The sequence below is a fragment of the Chiloscyllium plagiosum genome, chromosome 36 (genome assembly GCF_004010195.1).
Source record: "Chiloscyllium plagiosum isolate BGI_BamShark_2017 chromosome 36, ASM401019v2, whole genome shotgun sequence".
Classification (NCBI taxonomy): Eukaryota; Metazoa; Chordata; class Chondrichthyes; order Orectolobiformes; family Hemiscylliidae; genus Chiloscyllium; species Chiloscyllium plagiosum.
The window spans coordinates 14,652,072-14,669,825 of record NC_057745.1 but is presented as its reverse complement, the minus strand read 5'-3'; the positions used below and the strand labels follow the sequence as shown (position 1 = coordinate 14,669,825).

General features: G+C 40.0%; 1 protein-coding gene across 2 annotated transcripts in view; it reads right to left on the bottom strand.

The window, feature by feature from the left end:
• Positions 1-2,448: 2,448 nt before the first annotated feature.
• The window catches only part of ap4e1 (adaptor related protein complex 4 subunit epsilon 1), a 61,973-nt gene continuing 46,667 nt past the window's right edge, over positions 2,449-17,754 (bottom strand). For both annotated transcript variants that reach the window (XM_043677376.1, XM_043677377.1), the window contains 4 exons: positions 12,949-13,554; positions 11,182-11,372; positions 8,062-8,222; positions 2,449-3,791 (listed from right to left, as the gene is read on the bottom strand). In XM_043677376.1, coding sequence (XP_043533311.1) covers positions 3,625-3,791; positions 8,062-8,222; positions 11,182-11,372; positions 12,949-13,554 — 1,125 coding nt within the window. In that variant the 3' untranslated portion in view covers positions 2,449-3,624. The remainder of the gene's footprint in view (positions 3,792-8,061; positions 8,223-11,181; positions 11,373-12,948; positions 13,555-17,754) is intronic.

The following is a 17,754-nucleotide window of genomic DNA, read 5'->3' as shown; positions in this document are numbered from 1 at the left end:
GAAGGGCCTGTACTGCACTATAATGTTCTATGTTTTATGAACCTGCACATTAACCTTAACAGAATCCTGAATTTGGACTGAATTCTATTGTGCTTCAGAATTTCAAATCCTTTACCTGTTTCCTGCTAAGAAAATAGTCTACTCCTCTATTCTTCTACCAAAAGTTAAGTTCATACTTTCCAAATGGTATTTCACCTGCCACTTCTTCGCCCACTCTCCTTCTACAGCTTCCCCGCTTCCTCAAAACTACCTGTCCTTCCACCTATTTTTCTCTCATCTGCAAACATTGTAACAAAGCCCGGAGTTCCTTTGTTCAGATTGTTAATGTATAATGTGAATAATTGTGGTCCCAACACTGACCATCTCACAGAACTCCACGAGTCACTGGCAGCTATCCTGAAAAAAATCCCTTTATGTCCATTCTCTGCTTTCCGCCTATCAGCCAATCCTCCATCCATGCCAGTCCCTTGCCCCTTACACCACGGGCTCTTCTCTTGTTCAGTAGCCTCCTTTGAGGCACTTGTCAAAGGCCTTCTGGAAATCTAAATAGTCCTCAGTTGTGAATTGAACTGGCTGGCATCTATGCTGCTAGGGACCTCAGGAGGAGGCCATGTTGAATCACCCACTCAACGCTTCTGGTTGAAAATGGTTGCATGAGATTCGACACTGTCTTTCACGCAGATATGCTGGGCTGCCTCATCATTCAGAATTGGGATGTTCGTGGAATTTCCTCCTGCAGTGAATTGTTTGATTGTTTACCACCATTGACAACTGGATGAACCAGGACTGCAGATCTTCGATCTGATCAGTTTAATCATAGAACAGAATCCCTCGTGTGGAAGCAGGCCATTCGGCCCATTGAATCCATATCGACCTTTCAAAATGCATCCCACTCAGACCCACTCCCCTGCCGTATCCCTGCATTTTCCCATGGCTAATCAATCTAGCCCGCACATCCCTGGACACTGGGCAGTTTAATCCACCTGTGGGAGGAAACCCACGCACACACGGGGAGAATGTGTAAACTCCACACACACAGTTAGCCTTGGCGCTATGAGGCAGCGGTGCTAGCCACTGAGCCACAGTGCTGCCCTTGGTGGTGGAATCACTTAGCCCTGTCTATTGCATGCTGCTTCTGCTTTGGGCATGCAGGTTACCGTGTGTTGTAGCTTCACTAGGTTGATAGTTCATTCTTTAGATGTGCCTGGTGCTGCTCCTGGCATGATCTCCTGCAGTCTTCATTGAGCCAGAGTTTATTCCTCAATTTGATAGTGATGGAGGAGTGTGGATATTCTGGTTATGGTTGAAAATAGTTCTGCTGCTGTTCTAGAGATCCTCATGGTTGCCTAGCTCTGAATCCATCTCACTTAATATGACGGTAGTGCCACACAACACAATAGAGGACATCTTCAATGTGAACATGGGACTGCGTCTCCACAATAGCTATGTGGCGATCACCTCTATCAATACTGCAATAAGCAGACTGATGATGACTGGCTCGTGGGTTTATTCTCCCCTTTTAGTTTCCTCACCACCTACTATAGACACAGTCTCTCAGATATGCCTTTTCAGACTCGGCTCAGTTAGCAATGGTCCACCTGAGCCACTTTGTGTTCGACATTGAAGTCCTCCATGCAGGGGTCATTATCACATGAAGATCTCAGACCCATTGTTAGTCTGTCCAAGAAGCTATTTGATCATGGAAAAACTGCAGAGCCTATAGATTAATAATAATCCCACAACATTGATAGACCACATTGCCAAAGACGATAATAATCAGCCTTGGAGTATTTTCTGCCAATCTGATTACATTTATGCCACTCATTTCATTAGCTGTATATAATGAAGCTGACAGCTAGATACAAAAAGATGGAACCATCTGTTAATCCCAACGGCTGAGGTTGGTTGTGTAAAATAAGTATGACTTGAATTCGCATAGCCTCTCAGACATGTCAAATTGACCCTCAAAGCTCTTCACAGGGTTACTTGGAGACCAAAGTTTGGACCAATAAATGTAACTATGCTACACCAACAAAATACCAAATAAAAATGAGCTAAACAGCCAATGAGTCTTTTGTTTTGCTGGTACTTGTTTTTATTTAAAGTCCTTTAATATCGTCACTTTGTATTTAAATTATAAATATTTAACTTAAAGCAGATCAAGTTAAAAAGCTTTTTTTCTAAAGAAATGTACATAGTTCATATGCATTTTGACTTTGAAAAGAGAATGGTAAAAGAATCAGTAAATATTTCACACTGAATTAAGTATCTACAAAGAAACCAGACTACATCACAGTGGCGCAGTACCATCAACTCTGACTGGTCAGTGCCGGTGATGAGTCTGAACTCATGCAACTCCAGGTTGTGAAGTACGATTCATAGGAAGATGATATGGGAAGCAGCTGTGTACTGAGAAACAGGATAGAAGTCAGAATATGGATGAAAGACTTTTTTTAAGCATGGTATATTTATTAAATTACAGGTGCTTAAGAAAATCATAATAAATCACGTACAATATGATTTTTATATATATGATATACATATCCATTATTAAATAGGGAGGTTGTACCATAGGTACAAACCAGCTTGGATTATTATACAAACATAAGGCTTTGGGTTAGTCTTCGATAAACACTATTAAATTACATACAGGGTTGACCTGTTTCACCATGAAAAGTCTTCCCTGATTTACTTTTATCTTGTCCACAGTGCAAAAAATAAGAAGCAAACTCACTTAATTATAGTGCAACAAACCAGTAGAGCTCTTGTAATGAATTTGAGTGTTAGAGCTTAAACACTTGAGCAGTAAATTGCTGCTTAGTACAGGACATTGCTTCACTGCTCCTGTGTTTCAGTTCTAACTACAGCAAACAAGATTCAATATTAATGCTTAATATAAAGAATACAGGTTTGATCATTTCGGTGCTTAGAAAAAGACAAAAATATGTACAAAATACTTCAGGTATTTGAATAGATTACCAATACATAACTTACTTCAAGTTGTACCACAGGCAGAATAAATTGGCGTGCACTTTGGTGAAATTGTAAAAATGAGAACTTTTAAGCCCACCTGTAAACTGTAAATATATTACAGCATCCAAAGGCTATTGGCATTTAAAAATCTAGGAAACTGTGCACTTATTTCATTAATCCCAACATGTCCAAAATTTCAAATATGTTTTATCTAATTTCTTCTAGTTCCCACTAGCACACGCTCGCAATTCATTGCTACATCTTGGCAATTGCCAAGGTCTTAACTGGAACTTACATTCTAAAAAAAACACTTTGGAAATGATATCAAAGTGAAATATTTGAGTATCTCTCAAAGAAACCATCAGGAAGACAAATCTATCGTAGACACTACAAAAATCAGTCACGTAGCTGCTGTATCAGGTTGTTTTAATTATTGCAAAACTCTCTTATTCCGCAATTAAACATTACTGACAATGGTTAACCATTTTTGTGTTGTGTCACTGTTCTTGAACAAACAATCCTCACTGATCATTAACAAAAAATCTTGCACCAAACACTTCAGTCATCTTGAGTCCAATCTACTCAAAACCTCTGCAAACCACAATGAAGCTTAGATAAGCCAGTCCACTTTAGTTTTGGCTTGAGTTTTTGCTAAAGTTGAACATTTTGCATCACCTTTTGGCATTCATATAACATACAGTCTGGAAGGACACTGCAAGGTGATCGCAGCCACACTGATAAAATCCCACCATGAAATCGACAGTGAAGTAAACAGGGTGTTGATGGAAGCAGTTGGCATGCTATAATCCCTTCTGTTCCTGCAGAAGAAAGGAAAAGTTAATTTGGACAAATATTCCATACTCAGCACAGTGAAATACTTCAGTGTGGGGCAATGCTTACTTTTGCCAACATACATTTTATAGCTAGCATTGCAATACTGAATGTAAACTGAGGTCTATGTTCTGTGAGAAGAATCCCATTCACTAGTTTCTGAACCAAGACAATTCCAACACATTCCAGTTCAGGTCAGTGTATAAAAATATGCTCATTGTGGAACAAGATGCTACAGCATTCCAGGGACGAGGGAGAACATGCTCATTCCCACCTAACTGTCCATAACACCATGAGCTGAAGCCAAGTAGCATTCTGTCCATGGTTCGTTCAATATCATTTCTTCCCCCCGCCCCAACTCAATCCAAACAAATAAACAGCATATATTAAACTTTGTCTGATAACAACATTAAATTAGACAGTCAGGACTGAGCTACCGAAAAGGGTGAACAGTTTAGGGCCATAGAAACAAAGGATGTAGTGAAGGCTGTTTCAAGTTGCACATGTTCTTGCAGTTTACAAACCACCCCTGGACTGCTGGGTGGTGCTAATTAACTTTATTTATGGTCAATATCTTAATTGGCAATAATGCATTTGCCTAAATTTCTAACAAATTCCTGTCAAAAGAGCCACACTTTACAAAAGTAGTGGATTAGGCTTCTCCCTGATTGCTATCAAACCCATTGCCCAGGGTTGAGCCATGCACAGCAGCAAAACTCCAGGTTCAACTCCTGGTCAGAGTTCAAGTTGGCTGCTAGCTGGGACAATTGCCAGATATCTAATGGCAGAAACAAAAAAAGATCAGCTGAGAAATGCTCACACTAGGACATCAGGTGCGGGGAGGCTGGGTTTTTGTCTGTACTGATTAGATGGATTGTTTAGTTATCAAACATGCATGCAGCTTCAGATGAAAGTAATTTACTTAAACACTTAGTTCCATTAGGGTCTACTGACCATGATGTTTTCGCCAATTTCCCTACTCAAAATTGATTCAAATATGGCAATATAAAAAGGCACCCAATGAGGAGCCAGTCTCAACACAACAGATAGTAATAAAGACCAGTATTGAGCACTTTTTATTTTCTCTTACTCAAGTTTCTTCCTCAACATTTTCTATATTGTTTCCAACAGAGATAGGGTAGAATGTACAGAAAATAACAGAGGTTCCCAAACTAACTCCTAGAGGTGTTACAAACCGATGTTCTCGGGCCATGAACTCTGAGGCAGCAACAGTGAGTTAACGATGAGTGCTAAACGCATTGGGACACCTCTAAATCATTGGAATGTGTTTGGAAGGTGGATGCAACTTAACCCAGCCAAATAGTGAGATCTGGATGCTGCAAATCCAATGGAGAAGAATCGCTGCCACAGGTCCCTTCCCAACATTCCTCACTGCAGTCCCCCACCTCTGCAAAAAAAACTACACTCAAGGGTTTGGGGTCATGGCAATGGGTGAACACCAAAATTGAGTCACAACTGGAAAATGTTTGGAAAACATTGAAATAAGAGGTGAAACAAGAAAAAAGAGGATTACAAAGTAAAAAATAGAGCAGGAGGAGAAGAGATGAAGACAGAAGGAAAAAGAAAAAAACAAAACTTTTCACACAACTGAAACAAAATCAAAAGAGAAAGATAAATGGCAGAAGTGGAGGTGAATTCAAGAAAGAATTGTTGTGTTGCCATAGTCTTAAAGACCATAGGGGCTGCTCTCTCAGAGAGAGAAGTGACTGGTGGTGATTTAACCTGAGGGCCACCAGACCTCAAGCAAGGTAAGAGGTTGAGAAGAAGATCCTTCATGGTAACCTCAAACCGGTGATGGAAATTGAACCCATGCTGTTGGCATCACGCTGCTCTGTAAACCAACAATCCAGCCAACTGAGCTAAACCAATTCCTCAAGAGAATCCAATAAGAGGAGAAAAATTATTTTTCAACAAAATGGGCCATGACACTAACACATTTGGAGGGTGACTGTGTAGTGCAGCACAAAAACAGAGACATTTTGAAATGAGAGCATTCTCCAAACATAGCTGTTAATTTCTGGAGGTTGTAAATTAATATTTATAACCGTAAATATATATTGCTAAACCAAATGTGAAGATCAAACCCATCTCCACCTCAGACTATTGAGAATGTTTTTGGGTGTTTGAAATGGATTAATGCCTCTACTGAAATAGAAGGCATAGCAAGCAAATGCAAACTAACTAAGTATTTGCTTGCTAAAACCAGCTTAATGAGTCCAAGTTCCTGATTAAGTCAGGAACAAGTTTGATGAGTGCGTAACAAAGCAAAAGTATGTTAAATATCCATTCTCCAGTGTGCAGGTAGTCATTAGCAGAATGTTCCTTTACAAAAAGGTGCTTGCAGGATAATAAGAGAAGAACGTGAGATTGAGAATCCTAATATAAATTCTTTGAATTAACAAGTTATTAATGCTAATCGGTTGGGATCTTACGATGTTTAGTCAATGACTTTAAAAATGCTAATGAGGTGAGGGATTAAAACTCTCAGAAAGGCAGCCAGCCATCACAATCAAGTTTCTCTCCCCATTTCCTAAACAGAATCTTCTGTTTTCACTAGTGGGGTGTTTGGACATGCAAGGGGCATTTAATTGGATGGGGTGGTGTCTTACCTAATCCCACTGCCTTCCGGCCTCTGTCAGATTTATGTAGGAGTGGAAAGACCCGAGGCTGACCTTCTCATCCCACTGCTCACCAAAGCTCTGAAGTGGTCCACTTGAGGGCCTCATCCCAACATTTCCAGGAGTAAGCAAGCTGCAAGTGGAGGTGCCTCTATACAGCAGCTAAAACTGTGCAGCCAGTGTGCCATCTGGTGATCGTGGTGGACAGTTTTTTTTTGGGAAGGGGTTTGGTTGCCTGATCAAGGGGTTACAAATCAGGTTGGAATAGGAGGCAGCCGAGAACCAACCCCTCTGCCGTTGTTACCGGCACTCCCACCCAACTCCCACCCTATGTGTCCCACAGTAGGTCCCAGTGGCCTGATTTGCTCTGTGCCTCCCAGCGTTCTAATGCCTTTTATTCCAACTGTAGCAACAATCAATGTCACTCTGCGGACCCTTTGATTACACAGCAACTCTTAGTAAGCAAGACCTTTGACCCTTGATTCTAACCTCACCACTGCCAAATTGACATTTGATTTGATGGATAAAGTAGCATAGGTTTCTTGCCAGCAACAAAATCCCACCCACTCAACAAGATTCCATCCCCATTTCCTTCTCCAGACTCATTTTACTTCATTCTCTGGGTAGATGTAGTCACTTTTATAAGCAGGCATTCTGAACAAACTGCTGTGTTTAAACAGGTTGCCACTGACATCTACTGGCCCGATTGTGTAACTGACGATATCTGTGGAATTAGGCTGTTGCACCAATGCTAACCACAAGGTCAGTCCAAAACATAGCAACTGGCCAGTCGTAGGTAATTACACATCAGCAGGAAGATCTATTTGGAAAACGTCTAACGTGCTATTCTACTATTTTCTATTCAGTTCTATAAATCAATCGGTTGAAAAGGGAAGCACAGAAAAGGATGAATTTGAGAAAATGGATATTAGGAGAGAGTAAAGGGCAAAACATTGAGATTATTAGTTTTATTCTTCTTGCACATATTTAAAGTGTTCCAAACCATTCTCTTCACATGTGACAATGTCTTCTATAAACAAACATGACATTTAAAAGCCCTTTTGTTTTGGATTAAAGTATGGTATATCCATACCCATTGTTAGCCATTTGACAGAAGTGATGCCAGTCACAATACTGTCATGGCCAATATCCTAGGTGCTTTTTCACAGATTAAAGTCAGCTGTAAATTGTTTTAAAATTCATCAGAATTAGCAATTATTCCAAATATAAAGCCTTCCAAGGGAAGCTCCTCCTAGGACTGCATACTTTGGGGCATCGTTTAAAATCTGCTGTCTGCATAGATGGCTCTTCTGATTCATGGTAAATGAATACATGTTGGTGTTGAATGAGTCAGGGATCACACTTCTCCATGAAGCCCACTGTAGTCACCTGGACAGCTGACAATCATGGGCAAGGTTCACAAATGAATAGTGCCCACTTAACATAAGATATCAGGCCAACAATCACATTCAGCATGGTTCTTCAGCAAGAATTCAGCAGAGATGAGGGGGAAAATTGACCGAAAATGCAAAGTAAAATGAAATATTTTCAGGTCAGGCTTGCACAAGCACTGACTCCATTAATATATAATTTCAGCTGTATAATAAATAGATGTTACCTATAATATCCACAATATGTAGCTTCAGTTCTTTCTGCAGTGTATGAAGTGCTGAACTCAGAGCTACAGGTGAATTTGGTGCAAAGCTGAGATTTTGTTTCACATCGTTGGAAAGTGAAAGCCAGAGGTGCCCAAATTCTTCAGTGGTCAGTTTTAATGGCCTGGAAGTAGACAGACAAGTGAACAAAGTCAGAGGGCTTATCAAATGAGAACAATAATTCTAACCATGTACTTGTCAAAAAGTTGCATTTAATCTCATGAGTTCATCAGGACAGTACCAGTACAATTGTATTGAGGACCAATTGGATAATACCAATTTTATCCAGTTTTTCATATTAGAAGGTACAGGAGCTAAACAAATCAGCGAGGTCCAATCTAGATGCACAGGGTTTGTTTTGTGAAGATAGACCATTTCCTTATTCCAACCTTAGTACAAGGATGGTGCTTAAAAAACAACAAATATTATCCCATCATTGTAATCATTGCCAATTTTGTTCTCTATCAGGCTCTCTAATAACTCTGAATGCAAACAAGGTAAAATTTATCTTTACATGTGTAAAATGGATGGCACTTATTCTCTCACTGTTGAAAGAAATTTTTCTTCCGTTGTAAGAACAGGCAAGTGAAGCTAACTTGTTAACAGGCAGAGGTGCTATGGCCACTTTGTAAGTTGTATAATTTGATTAGGCACAAAGGAGTTCATTGTCTTGTAAATACTGCCTTGTATACTTGTCTTTACCTAGCAATTTTTAGTTAAAAATACATCATCTACATACACTGTTATAACTTGAGTACGCTGAGTAAGTTTTGTTCCCAACAGCCTAATATTAATGAATTGTTACAGTGCACAGAGGCCATTCAGCTCATCATGTCTGCATCTACTCTCCAAATGAGCATTAGGAATAAGTGACACTCCTCTCCAAGTCACCCAATGACATTATAGCTGAGAAATACAACTATTTAATTGCTATTAAAAGTCAAATAATTACAGTCTGAAAGGTACTTTTGACCATACCCAAGCATTCTTTAGCTCACTTAATGCAAGACGCAAAAAAGACATTTTGTATTTGCAAAATAATTTACTCTGTCATTATTCCCTCACGCATAGATATTACCATTTAAAGTGGGATCACGATCCAAACATGTCAGCTACCTTCATCCGAAATTGGCTGCTACAATATGTTAGGACACAGTTTAAGGAAACTCTTCCTTAGTTATTCTTAACTGTTACTGTATGGCATACCCTGAACTCCAGATGGTATCTCCTCACACTAAAACAGAGAAGATTTCACAGAACTGCTATTTACAGAAGGCAACATTAGGCCTATAATTTCTGTGGTAGCTCTCTAAAGGACCATCATACCTAGTGTCACCTCCCAGACTTCTTCCCATAGCTCTGTGCTTTCTTTTCAGATAACAATCTAATTTTGAGTGTCTTGATTGAACCTGCACTTCCAGCACATGAGCAGCATTATTCAGATCCTAACTACTTACTGCATGAAAAGGGTTATCCTCATGTCACACTGATTTTTAAGCCAAGTGACTTAAATCCATGCCCACTTATTTTCAATGCTCTCACCAACAGGAAGATGATTTGTTTAGCATTTCAGGGAATACAGTATAAGCTCAATGGCAGTAATCTAATAGAAAATAATGAGGTTCTAGCTGTAGCACTGGACACCCCTCTCAACAAAAACTAGGATCCAAGCCAAAAACTTCAAGGGCTGTTGAATTTGCTTGCCTTCCAGTATGGGTTTATCAGCCTGCAAAAAAAAGACTGAAATATAGCAAGTGTCAATCCATTCTTCTTAACTGAATGCATCAGCATCTGGGAAAATACCTAAAGTGTATTATACTCAACACCTCCCCAAGAGTTTTATATTCCTCATTTTCGATCCAATTATAAGAGAACTTGGCCAGCGACTGTCCCACAGATGACAGGTGAGTCTGCACTTCCTTTTACAGGATTAAAAAGACAGTAAGTTGGATTGTTCCCAGGCAACAGCCAGCCGTGCCAATGAATTCTGTAGCTGCTCCTTCTCCTTCCACTCAGAACAGGCTATGTGATCAACTACCTCAGGATATCAACATTCACAGCCAGTAGTTCAATCAGCGCAGAGATATTACACCTTAGTATTTTCAGGTAAATGCTTTTTTCATAACTGTGCTGCTCAAATGATGTTAAATATTTTAATTGCCCATCAAGCAAAGTGAAGGCCCAAAGGTTGTAGTTCACAACCACATTCCCCACAGGAGGTTAACAGGAGCTTGAGAATAACATGACACAGATATTAAGGACCAAATACTTGGCCATTATCCTCAACAACACAGTTATGAGCTAAGGTTCTTATACACTTGGGATTAGAATACTAATACCCAATTTATTCAGGACCTTTAACAGCTAGTTACATTTGGACCTTTTATTCCTGATATTTCATTATGATAAGCAAATGTGCAAGTGCCAAAAACTACAAATAAAGTTATTTGAATAAGTTTCAGCAAATTTCTTCAATATACAGAAACACTTTCTATAAACAGCACAACAGAAAGCATCAATATTTAAAACTGCAAAGAACATTCAATATTCAAAGAGTAATAACCAAACTTGTAATACAGCAATTCATTCTGAAATTCAAAGCAATTTTTGAGAAGATTTGTAGTTCAGTTTGATGACAAGTTAGCTCGCTGAGCGAGATGATTTGTTTTCAGTCGTTTCATTACCATACTGGATAACATCATCTCTGGTGAAGCGCTGATGGTATGACCCACCTCTCCATTTATAGGTCTTGGTTACTTAAGGTGGGTGATGTCATTTCCGGTTCTGTTTTTCAAGGGAAGGTAGATAGGATCGAAATCAATGTGTTTATTGATTTAGGTCCTATCTACCTTCTCTTGGAAAAAAAATACGGAAATGACATCACCCACCTTAAGTAACCACGGCCTATAAATAGAGAGGCGGGTCATACCATCAGCACTTCACCAGAGACTCTCACTGATGATGTTACCCAGTATGGTCACGAAACGTCTGAAAACAAATCTTCCATCTCAACAAGCTAACAGACACACTTATTCATAGCAATGTTTATCAACCAATTATTTTGCTGCACATTAGTCTCATACCTGATGAAATCAATTAAAAATAGAGTGAGTGTAAATTCCTCCTGGGTACAATGACTGGACTCTAGCTGATAAGTAAGGTGTCCTGTGAGTAGCACCTGGGTACATGGCTTCACCATCTGTAGACAGAGGTGACATTTGACTGTGGTTTGGGATTGCACCAATGGAAAAGGGAAGTCCGTGCTCTCAGAAGTCTGCATAATTATATAAAGAAACATTAAAAGTAGAAACGTTAAGGTTGAAATTATTAATGCACCACACTATCCCATTTAATCAATGAAAAATATGATCTGGTAAAATGGTAACATATTGTGATCCTCCTGTAGGTTAAGGTTGCAAGAGATCCTCCACAAAGTAAACTCCTTATATGAACACATGAATTAGGCACAGGACTGGACCACTTGGCCCCTTGAACTCACTTCTCCATCCAATAAGATGATGGCTAATTACTCAACAATCCCACCTACCCCCAGTAACTTTTCACCCCTTTATCAAAAATCTATCCACCTCTGCCTTAAAAATATTCAAAGACTGCTTCCACCACTTTGAAGAAAACTTTCAACCATCTGAGAAAAAAAAGTCCTCCTATCTGTCCTAAATGAGTGCTCCCTTATTTTTAAACAGTGACCTTTTAAAAAAAAAACATTGTTGTTAAGTTTTAGACTCGCCCACAAGAGGAAACATCCTTTCCACATCCAACCTGTCAAGTCCCCTTCGGATGCTGAATCAAGTCACCTCTTACTTTTTGAAACTCCAGCAGATACAAGCCTAGCCTGACAAATCTTTTCTCATAGGGAAACCCACCTATTACAGCTAAATGTCCTCTGAACTGCTTTCAACATTTTTTTTTAAATAAGGAGACCCTATGACTCTATAGGAATTTGGATGGGTATATGAATAGGAAGGGTTTGGAGGGATATGGGCCGGGTGCTGGCAGGTGGGACTAGATTGGGTTGGGATATCTGGTCGGCTTGGATGGGTTGGACTGAAGGGTCTGTTTCCGTGCTGTACATCTCTATGACAATACTGTGCACAGTTCTCCAGATGTGGTCGCACCAATGTCATGAATAAATGAACTATAACCTCCCTACTTTAGAATTCAATAATGCTCATTGGCTTTCCCAACTACTTTTGTGATTGATGCACTGGAGCACACAGATCCCTCTACATCTCAGAACTGTCATCATTTAGATATTATGCTTCGATTTCATTCTTCTTGCCAAAATGGAAAATGGCACTTTTCCACATGAAACTCCATTTGCTAGATCTTTGCTCACTCACCTACCTATCTCTATCCCTTTGAAGTTAGCCATCTTTATTATTGCTCATCCATCCATAAGCAAACCTGAGATGATGATAAACAACTTTCCCAAATCAAAAGCCAAAGGATTTCTAGCATTAAGTTGCTGCACAGCACATCACATGCCCGACTGCCTGATTTCAAAGCTGAGGAATAATGTGTGCATTTCGAAAGCGCACGACAAGGGGGATTAAGAGAGAAACCAAGAGAAGGGAGAGAAACTCTAATTCTAATGTTAAAATATACATTCATACAATTGTGGTTTTATTTCAGAATTTTATATGATCAGCATTAAAGGGTTTATTTTTATAAGTAATGTACACCACAAATCCCAATAATGTTTAAAAACTTCAGACAATATTTAATTCCAATAATCTTTTAATGAGACAAAGTAAAAAAAAAGTACTTAATTTTAGCAAGTTGCCTTATTTTAACTGTTCAATACTATACCACTGCTAGATTGTATTTACCTGCAATTCGTCAGTTAATGCAAAGTTGACTGTTGCATTATGAACTTCCACACTGCTGCGGTTAGTAATAAACAAGAGGATTAGCAGACAGTCCTCTTTCCAAATTTTACAGGAAAACAAAGCTATATTTTCATTGGCACAAAGAAGCTCAAGCTTTGAATGAGCATGCTCAGCAAACTCTTCTGGCAAACTTGGAGTTAGACCGGAGATTTGGTCATGACCCTCAAAGGCAGAGCGGCAATTTGCAGGCTGTATGATGTCAAAATTTCCATCTGCAAATAGACCTGAAAAGGGTTCCTTTGATGCTGAAGGCATGGCTTTGATTGTCTTCAAGTTGTTACTTGGAGTCCATGATCTGTCATATCCTTGGGCAGGCTGCTCTGTAGGGACCTCTGCAGAGTCAGATGATGTTTTCCTTAACGGCATTGCTTTACTTTCTTGGAAGGGACTACATCTTTCTACGACATTATCCATGAGGTTTGGAATTTGAGGGGGATGTGGAACAATTGTCTTCTGTGCATTCATAGCTTTCTCATGACCATTTTGCCCCTCAACAATCTTCGATTTTCTCCAAACTTTCTGGGTACTGCTCTGAGGTTTGCCCATCTAAAAAGATTGTAAAAATGTAGAAATTATAACTTTTACGGTCTTGATATCGCTAAGCAGCATCAGTCAAACATTTTTATTCAGGTGAACTCATGCACATTGTACACACTTTAAAATGAACATTAGCTGCAAGATAAAAAAGATCTTTATCTTTAAGTCAAATATAGCAAAGAACCAGTTTCACAGTTTAGCAAGATTTAAAACTAGATAATTAGTAAGTCTTCTGTTGCAAAATGTCTTAGACATTACAGGGATAATGCTTAAACTGCTCTTTAGTTTTTATTATTTTGTAGATTTTGATGACAATAGAACATGCATCTAAAAGGCTAGAAAAATGGATAGTGAGTAAAAAAAAATCATTTGCAGCAAAAATTGGTTACCATGAGTGAATAGAGTAGATACAAATCAGTTTGAAGTTGTACTTGAATTAACAGAAACAGTTAATCACCTCATTGAATCAGTGTGTTATTTGCAATTTTTAGACTATGCAAAATGTTTCCTGGTTAAGTCTTGCACTTATTTTCAAATGAGACTGATCCCAAAATAAAATATAAACCTGTTTAGGATCTCATTCAGCCTCATAATACTGAAAACTACGTTAAATGTTCGGCAGATCCGACAAACTATGCTGATGTTTTCCTTTGGGACTTAACTCTCCAAATACTGAGCCCATTACCCTTTAATTTCCAAATTCATCTTGTAACTGTTAACTAAGGGCACTTGTGGTAGTGGTAGTGTTCCTACCTCTTAGGTAGGAGACCCAAATTCAAGTCTCACCTGCTCCAGAGGAGTGTTATAACATGTCTGAACAGGCTGATCAAAGCATCTACAACTGTTGATTACGGATGTGCATGTATAAATATGGCAGCCAGTTAGCTTAGTTTGCTGGCATGCTGTTCAGAATAATGCTAACAGTGCGGGTGCAATTCTGGTTCCAGCTAGGTAGCCTGGGGACCTATCTACCTACTTACCATGCCCTATCCATGCAAGTGGAAGGCAAAGAGAAACTACCACTGACGGAAAAAAACAGCAATGACCAACAGTTCAGGGTGAAGCATCAACAGATACTCAGCCAAGGACCTGCCTTCCAGAACAGCACTTATGGAGCTGAATGGAATGCACAAATATATGCCACTGCCTCACAACCTTTTTCCCTCTGTGACCCCATTTTGAAGCTTGAAAATTGTTGCAATCCACTCAGTGAGAACTGAGGATATGGCTATGGGCTGGGGAAAGCTGTGACACTGAGAGCCCTGTTAGGGGAGCGAGCACAACTGTTATAAGTTGGTCAGAGTTTCACAGAAGCAACTGGCGTCGCAGAAACTGACAGCCCAAAATTACAGCTGGCAACACCATTTCAGGTTCTGACCCCCACTTCAGGAAACCCTAGAGTCATGTGGTGTAGGTTAGCCACAGTGCCCTTAGGTGGGAGTTCCAAGTTTTTGTCATGGTGACACTGAAGGAATATCAATACATTTACCAGTTAGGATGGTTTGTGACTTGCAGGGAATCTTTGTAGGTGTTCCATGATTTTGCCACCCTTGTCCTTCTAGTTAGGCAAGATCACAGGTGTGGATGGTACTAAGGAACTTTGAGAGTTTGCTTTAGTGCAGTTTGTAGATAGTACACAGTGCTGCAACAAATGCAATGGATGTCAGACAGGGGAGATATCAAGTGGATTCCTTTGGCCTGGACGGTGTCAAACTTCTTGAGATTTGATGGGGTTGCATTCATAGAGTCATAGAGTTATGCAGCATGGAAACAGACCCTTTGGTTCAACTTGTCCATGCCAAGTATCACAAACTAAACTCGTCCAACTTTCCTACATTCCTGAAGGTCTTATGCTCAAAACATCGGTTCCCCCGTTCCTCGGATGCTGCCTGATGGGCTGTGATTTTCCAGTACCACACTCTCAACTACTTTTGGCCCATATCCCTCTAAACCTTTCCTGTTCACGTACCTGTTCAAACATCTTTTAGAAGTTGTAACTGTATCTGCAACTACCACTTCCTTTGGCAATTCATTCTATATATGAACCACCCTGTGCATGGAAAGGTTGTCTCTCAGGCGCCTTTTAAATCTTTCTTCTCTCACCTTAAAAATATATCCTCTAGTTTTGAACTCCCCAACCTTTGAAAAAAGACCTTTACTATTCACTTTATCTATGCCCCACATGATTTTAAAAACCTTCATTAGGTCACCCTTCAATCGCCTATGCTCCAGTGAAAAAAGTCCCAGCCTCTCCTTATAACTCAAACCCTTCAACTTGGTAACACCTTTGCAAATCATTTTTTTTGCATCATCTCCAATTTAATAATATCCTTCCTATAGCAGGGTGACCAAAGTGGTACACAGTACTCCAAAGTGGCCTCACCAACTTCCTGTTTAACAACAACATGACGTCCCAACATCTGTACTCAATGGTCTGAACAATGAAAGGCAAATGGGGAGGAGCCCATCACACCCCTGACTTGTACTTTGCTGAGAGTGGACAGTCTCTGAAGGGTCAGGGGGCAAGTTACTTGTCACAGAATTCACAGCCTCTAAACTGCTTTGGTAGCCACAGTATTTATGTTGCTGGTTCAGTTTGGTATCTCATCAAGAGTCAACTCCAGAATGTTGATATTGAGGATTCTTACAATGACAATGTCACTGAATGTCAAGAGGCAATGATTGGAACCTGTCTTGTTGGTGATAGTCATTGCCTGCCACTGGTGTTGCACAATGTTTCTCACGACTTCTCAGCCCAAGCTTAGATGTTGTCCAGATATTATTCCATTTGAACACATTTTAAAATCATATAACACCAGGTTATAGTCCAACAGGTTTATTTGGAAGCACTAGCTTTCAGAGTGCTGCTCCTTCATCAGGTGCTGTGGAGCAGAAGGTCGTAGGATACAGAATTTATAGCAAAAATTTAGAGTGTGATGTTACTGAAACTATATATTGAAAAAGACCTGGATTGTTTGTTAAATTTCTTATCTTTTAGAATGGGCAGATTGGTTTCAGTTCTTTCATATGTAAATTTCAGAACTTTCTTAAAGTTACATTCTGTAATGAACTTTAACAATAGGCGCCATGTTAGCCCAGATAATGCACTGAAGGCGTGAGGTGCCCTGTGTGGCTGTCTGTGCCCCAAAGTTCAGACTGTTTCTAATCTAAAAAGGGGATTTAATGAATCTTACATGGATTCATGCAGTTTTCGAGCAAAATAAAATGTAACTCTGCAAACACAAATTCACCCCGCAAACCTATGTGTGCGTGCATGTTGGGGGGTGTATGAGTGCCTGTGAGAGAGAGAGAGAGAGAGACAGTGTGAGTGTGAGTGTGTGAGAGTGTGGGCGTGACTGTGAGTGTGTGAGAGTATGAGTGTGTGAGTGTGAGTGTGTGTGTGAGTGTGTATGTGAGTGAGAGTGTGTGTGTATGTATGTGTGTGAGTGAGTGAGTGAGTGTGTGTGTATATATATATATATATATATATATACCTCATGCCCATACCCATACCCTGTGATGCTGCTGCATGGTGACCAACACATAGGTTCTTTGCTGGTAACCTGCTCTGACTTCCATGTCAAGAATTCTTGGCATTGAGTTTTCTTGCAGTGGGTTGTGGGATTGAAAATTGCATCTTAATGAGGTGAAATGCACAGTTAATAACATTGTTAAGAACCAATGATTACTTAATACCTAACTGGCCACTGCCCAGTGAAAATATGGCCATCCAAGTACAGACTTTTCACTATTTAGGGTGGCACAGTGATTCAGGGACCCCAGTTCGATTGCAGCCTTGGCTGACTGTCTGTGTGGAGTTGGCACATTCTCCCCATGTCTGCATGGGTTTCCTTCGGGTGCTCTGGTTTCCTCCCAAAGTCCAAAAATGTATAGGTTCGGTGGATTAGTCATACTAAATTGCCTATAGTGTCTCGGGATGTGTAGGTTAGGTGGATTAGCAGTGGGAAATACAGGGTTACTGGGATGAGGTGAGTCTGTGTGGAATGCTCTTTGGAACATCGGTGTGGAGTCGATAGGTTGACTGGCTTGCTACCACATTGGAAGGAGTCTATGAATGTGCATAGGCCGATCAGTGGGCCAACGTATTGGTTTCAACTTCCACAAGGTGCTACCATGCACAGACCTCGGAGATTCACACAGTACAAAAACTATAATTTGAGGGAATGTTGGTGTCTGCACTTCAAACAT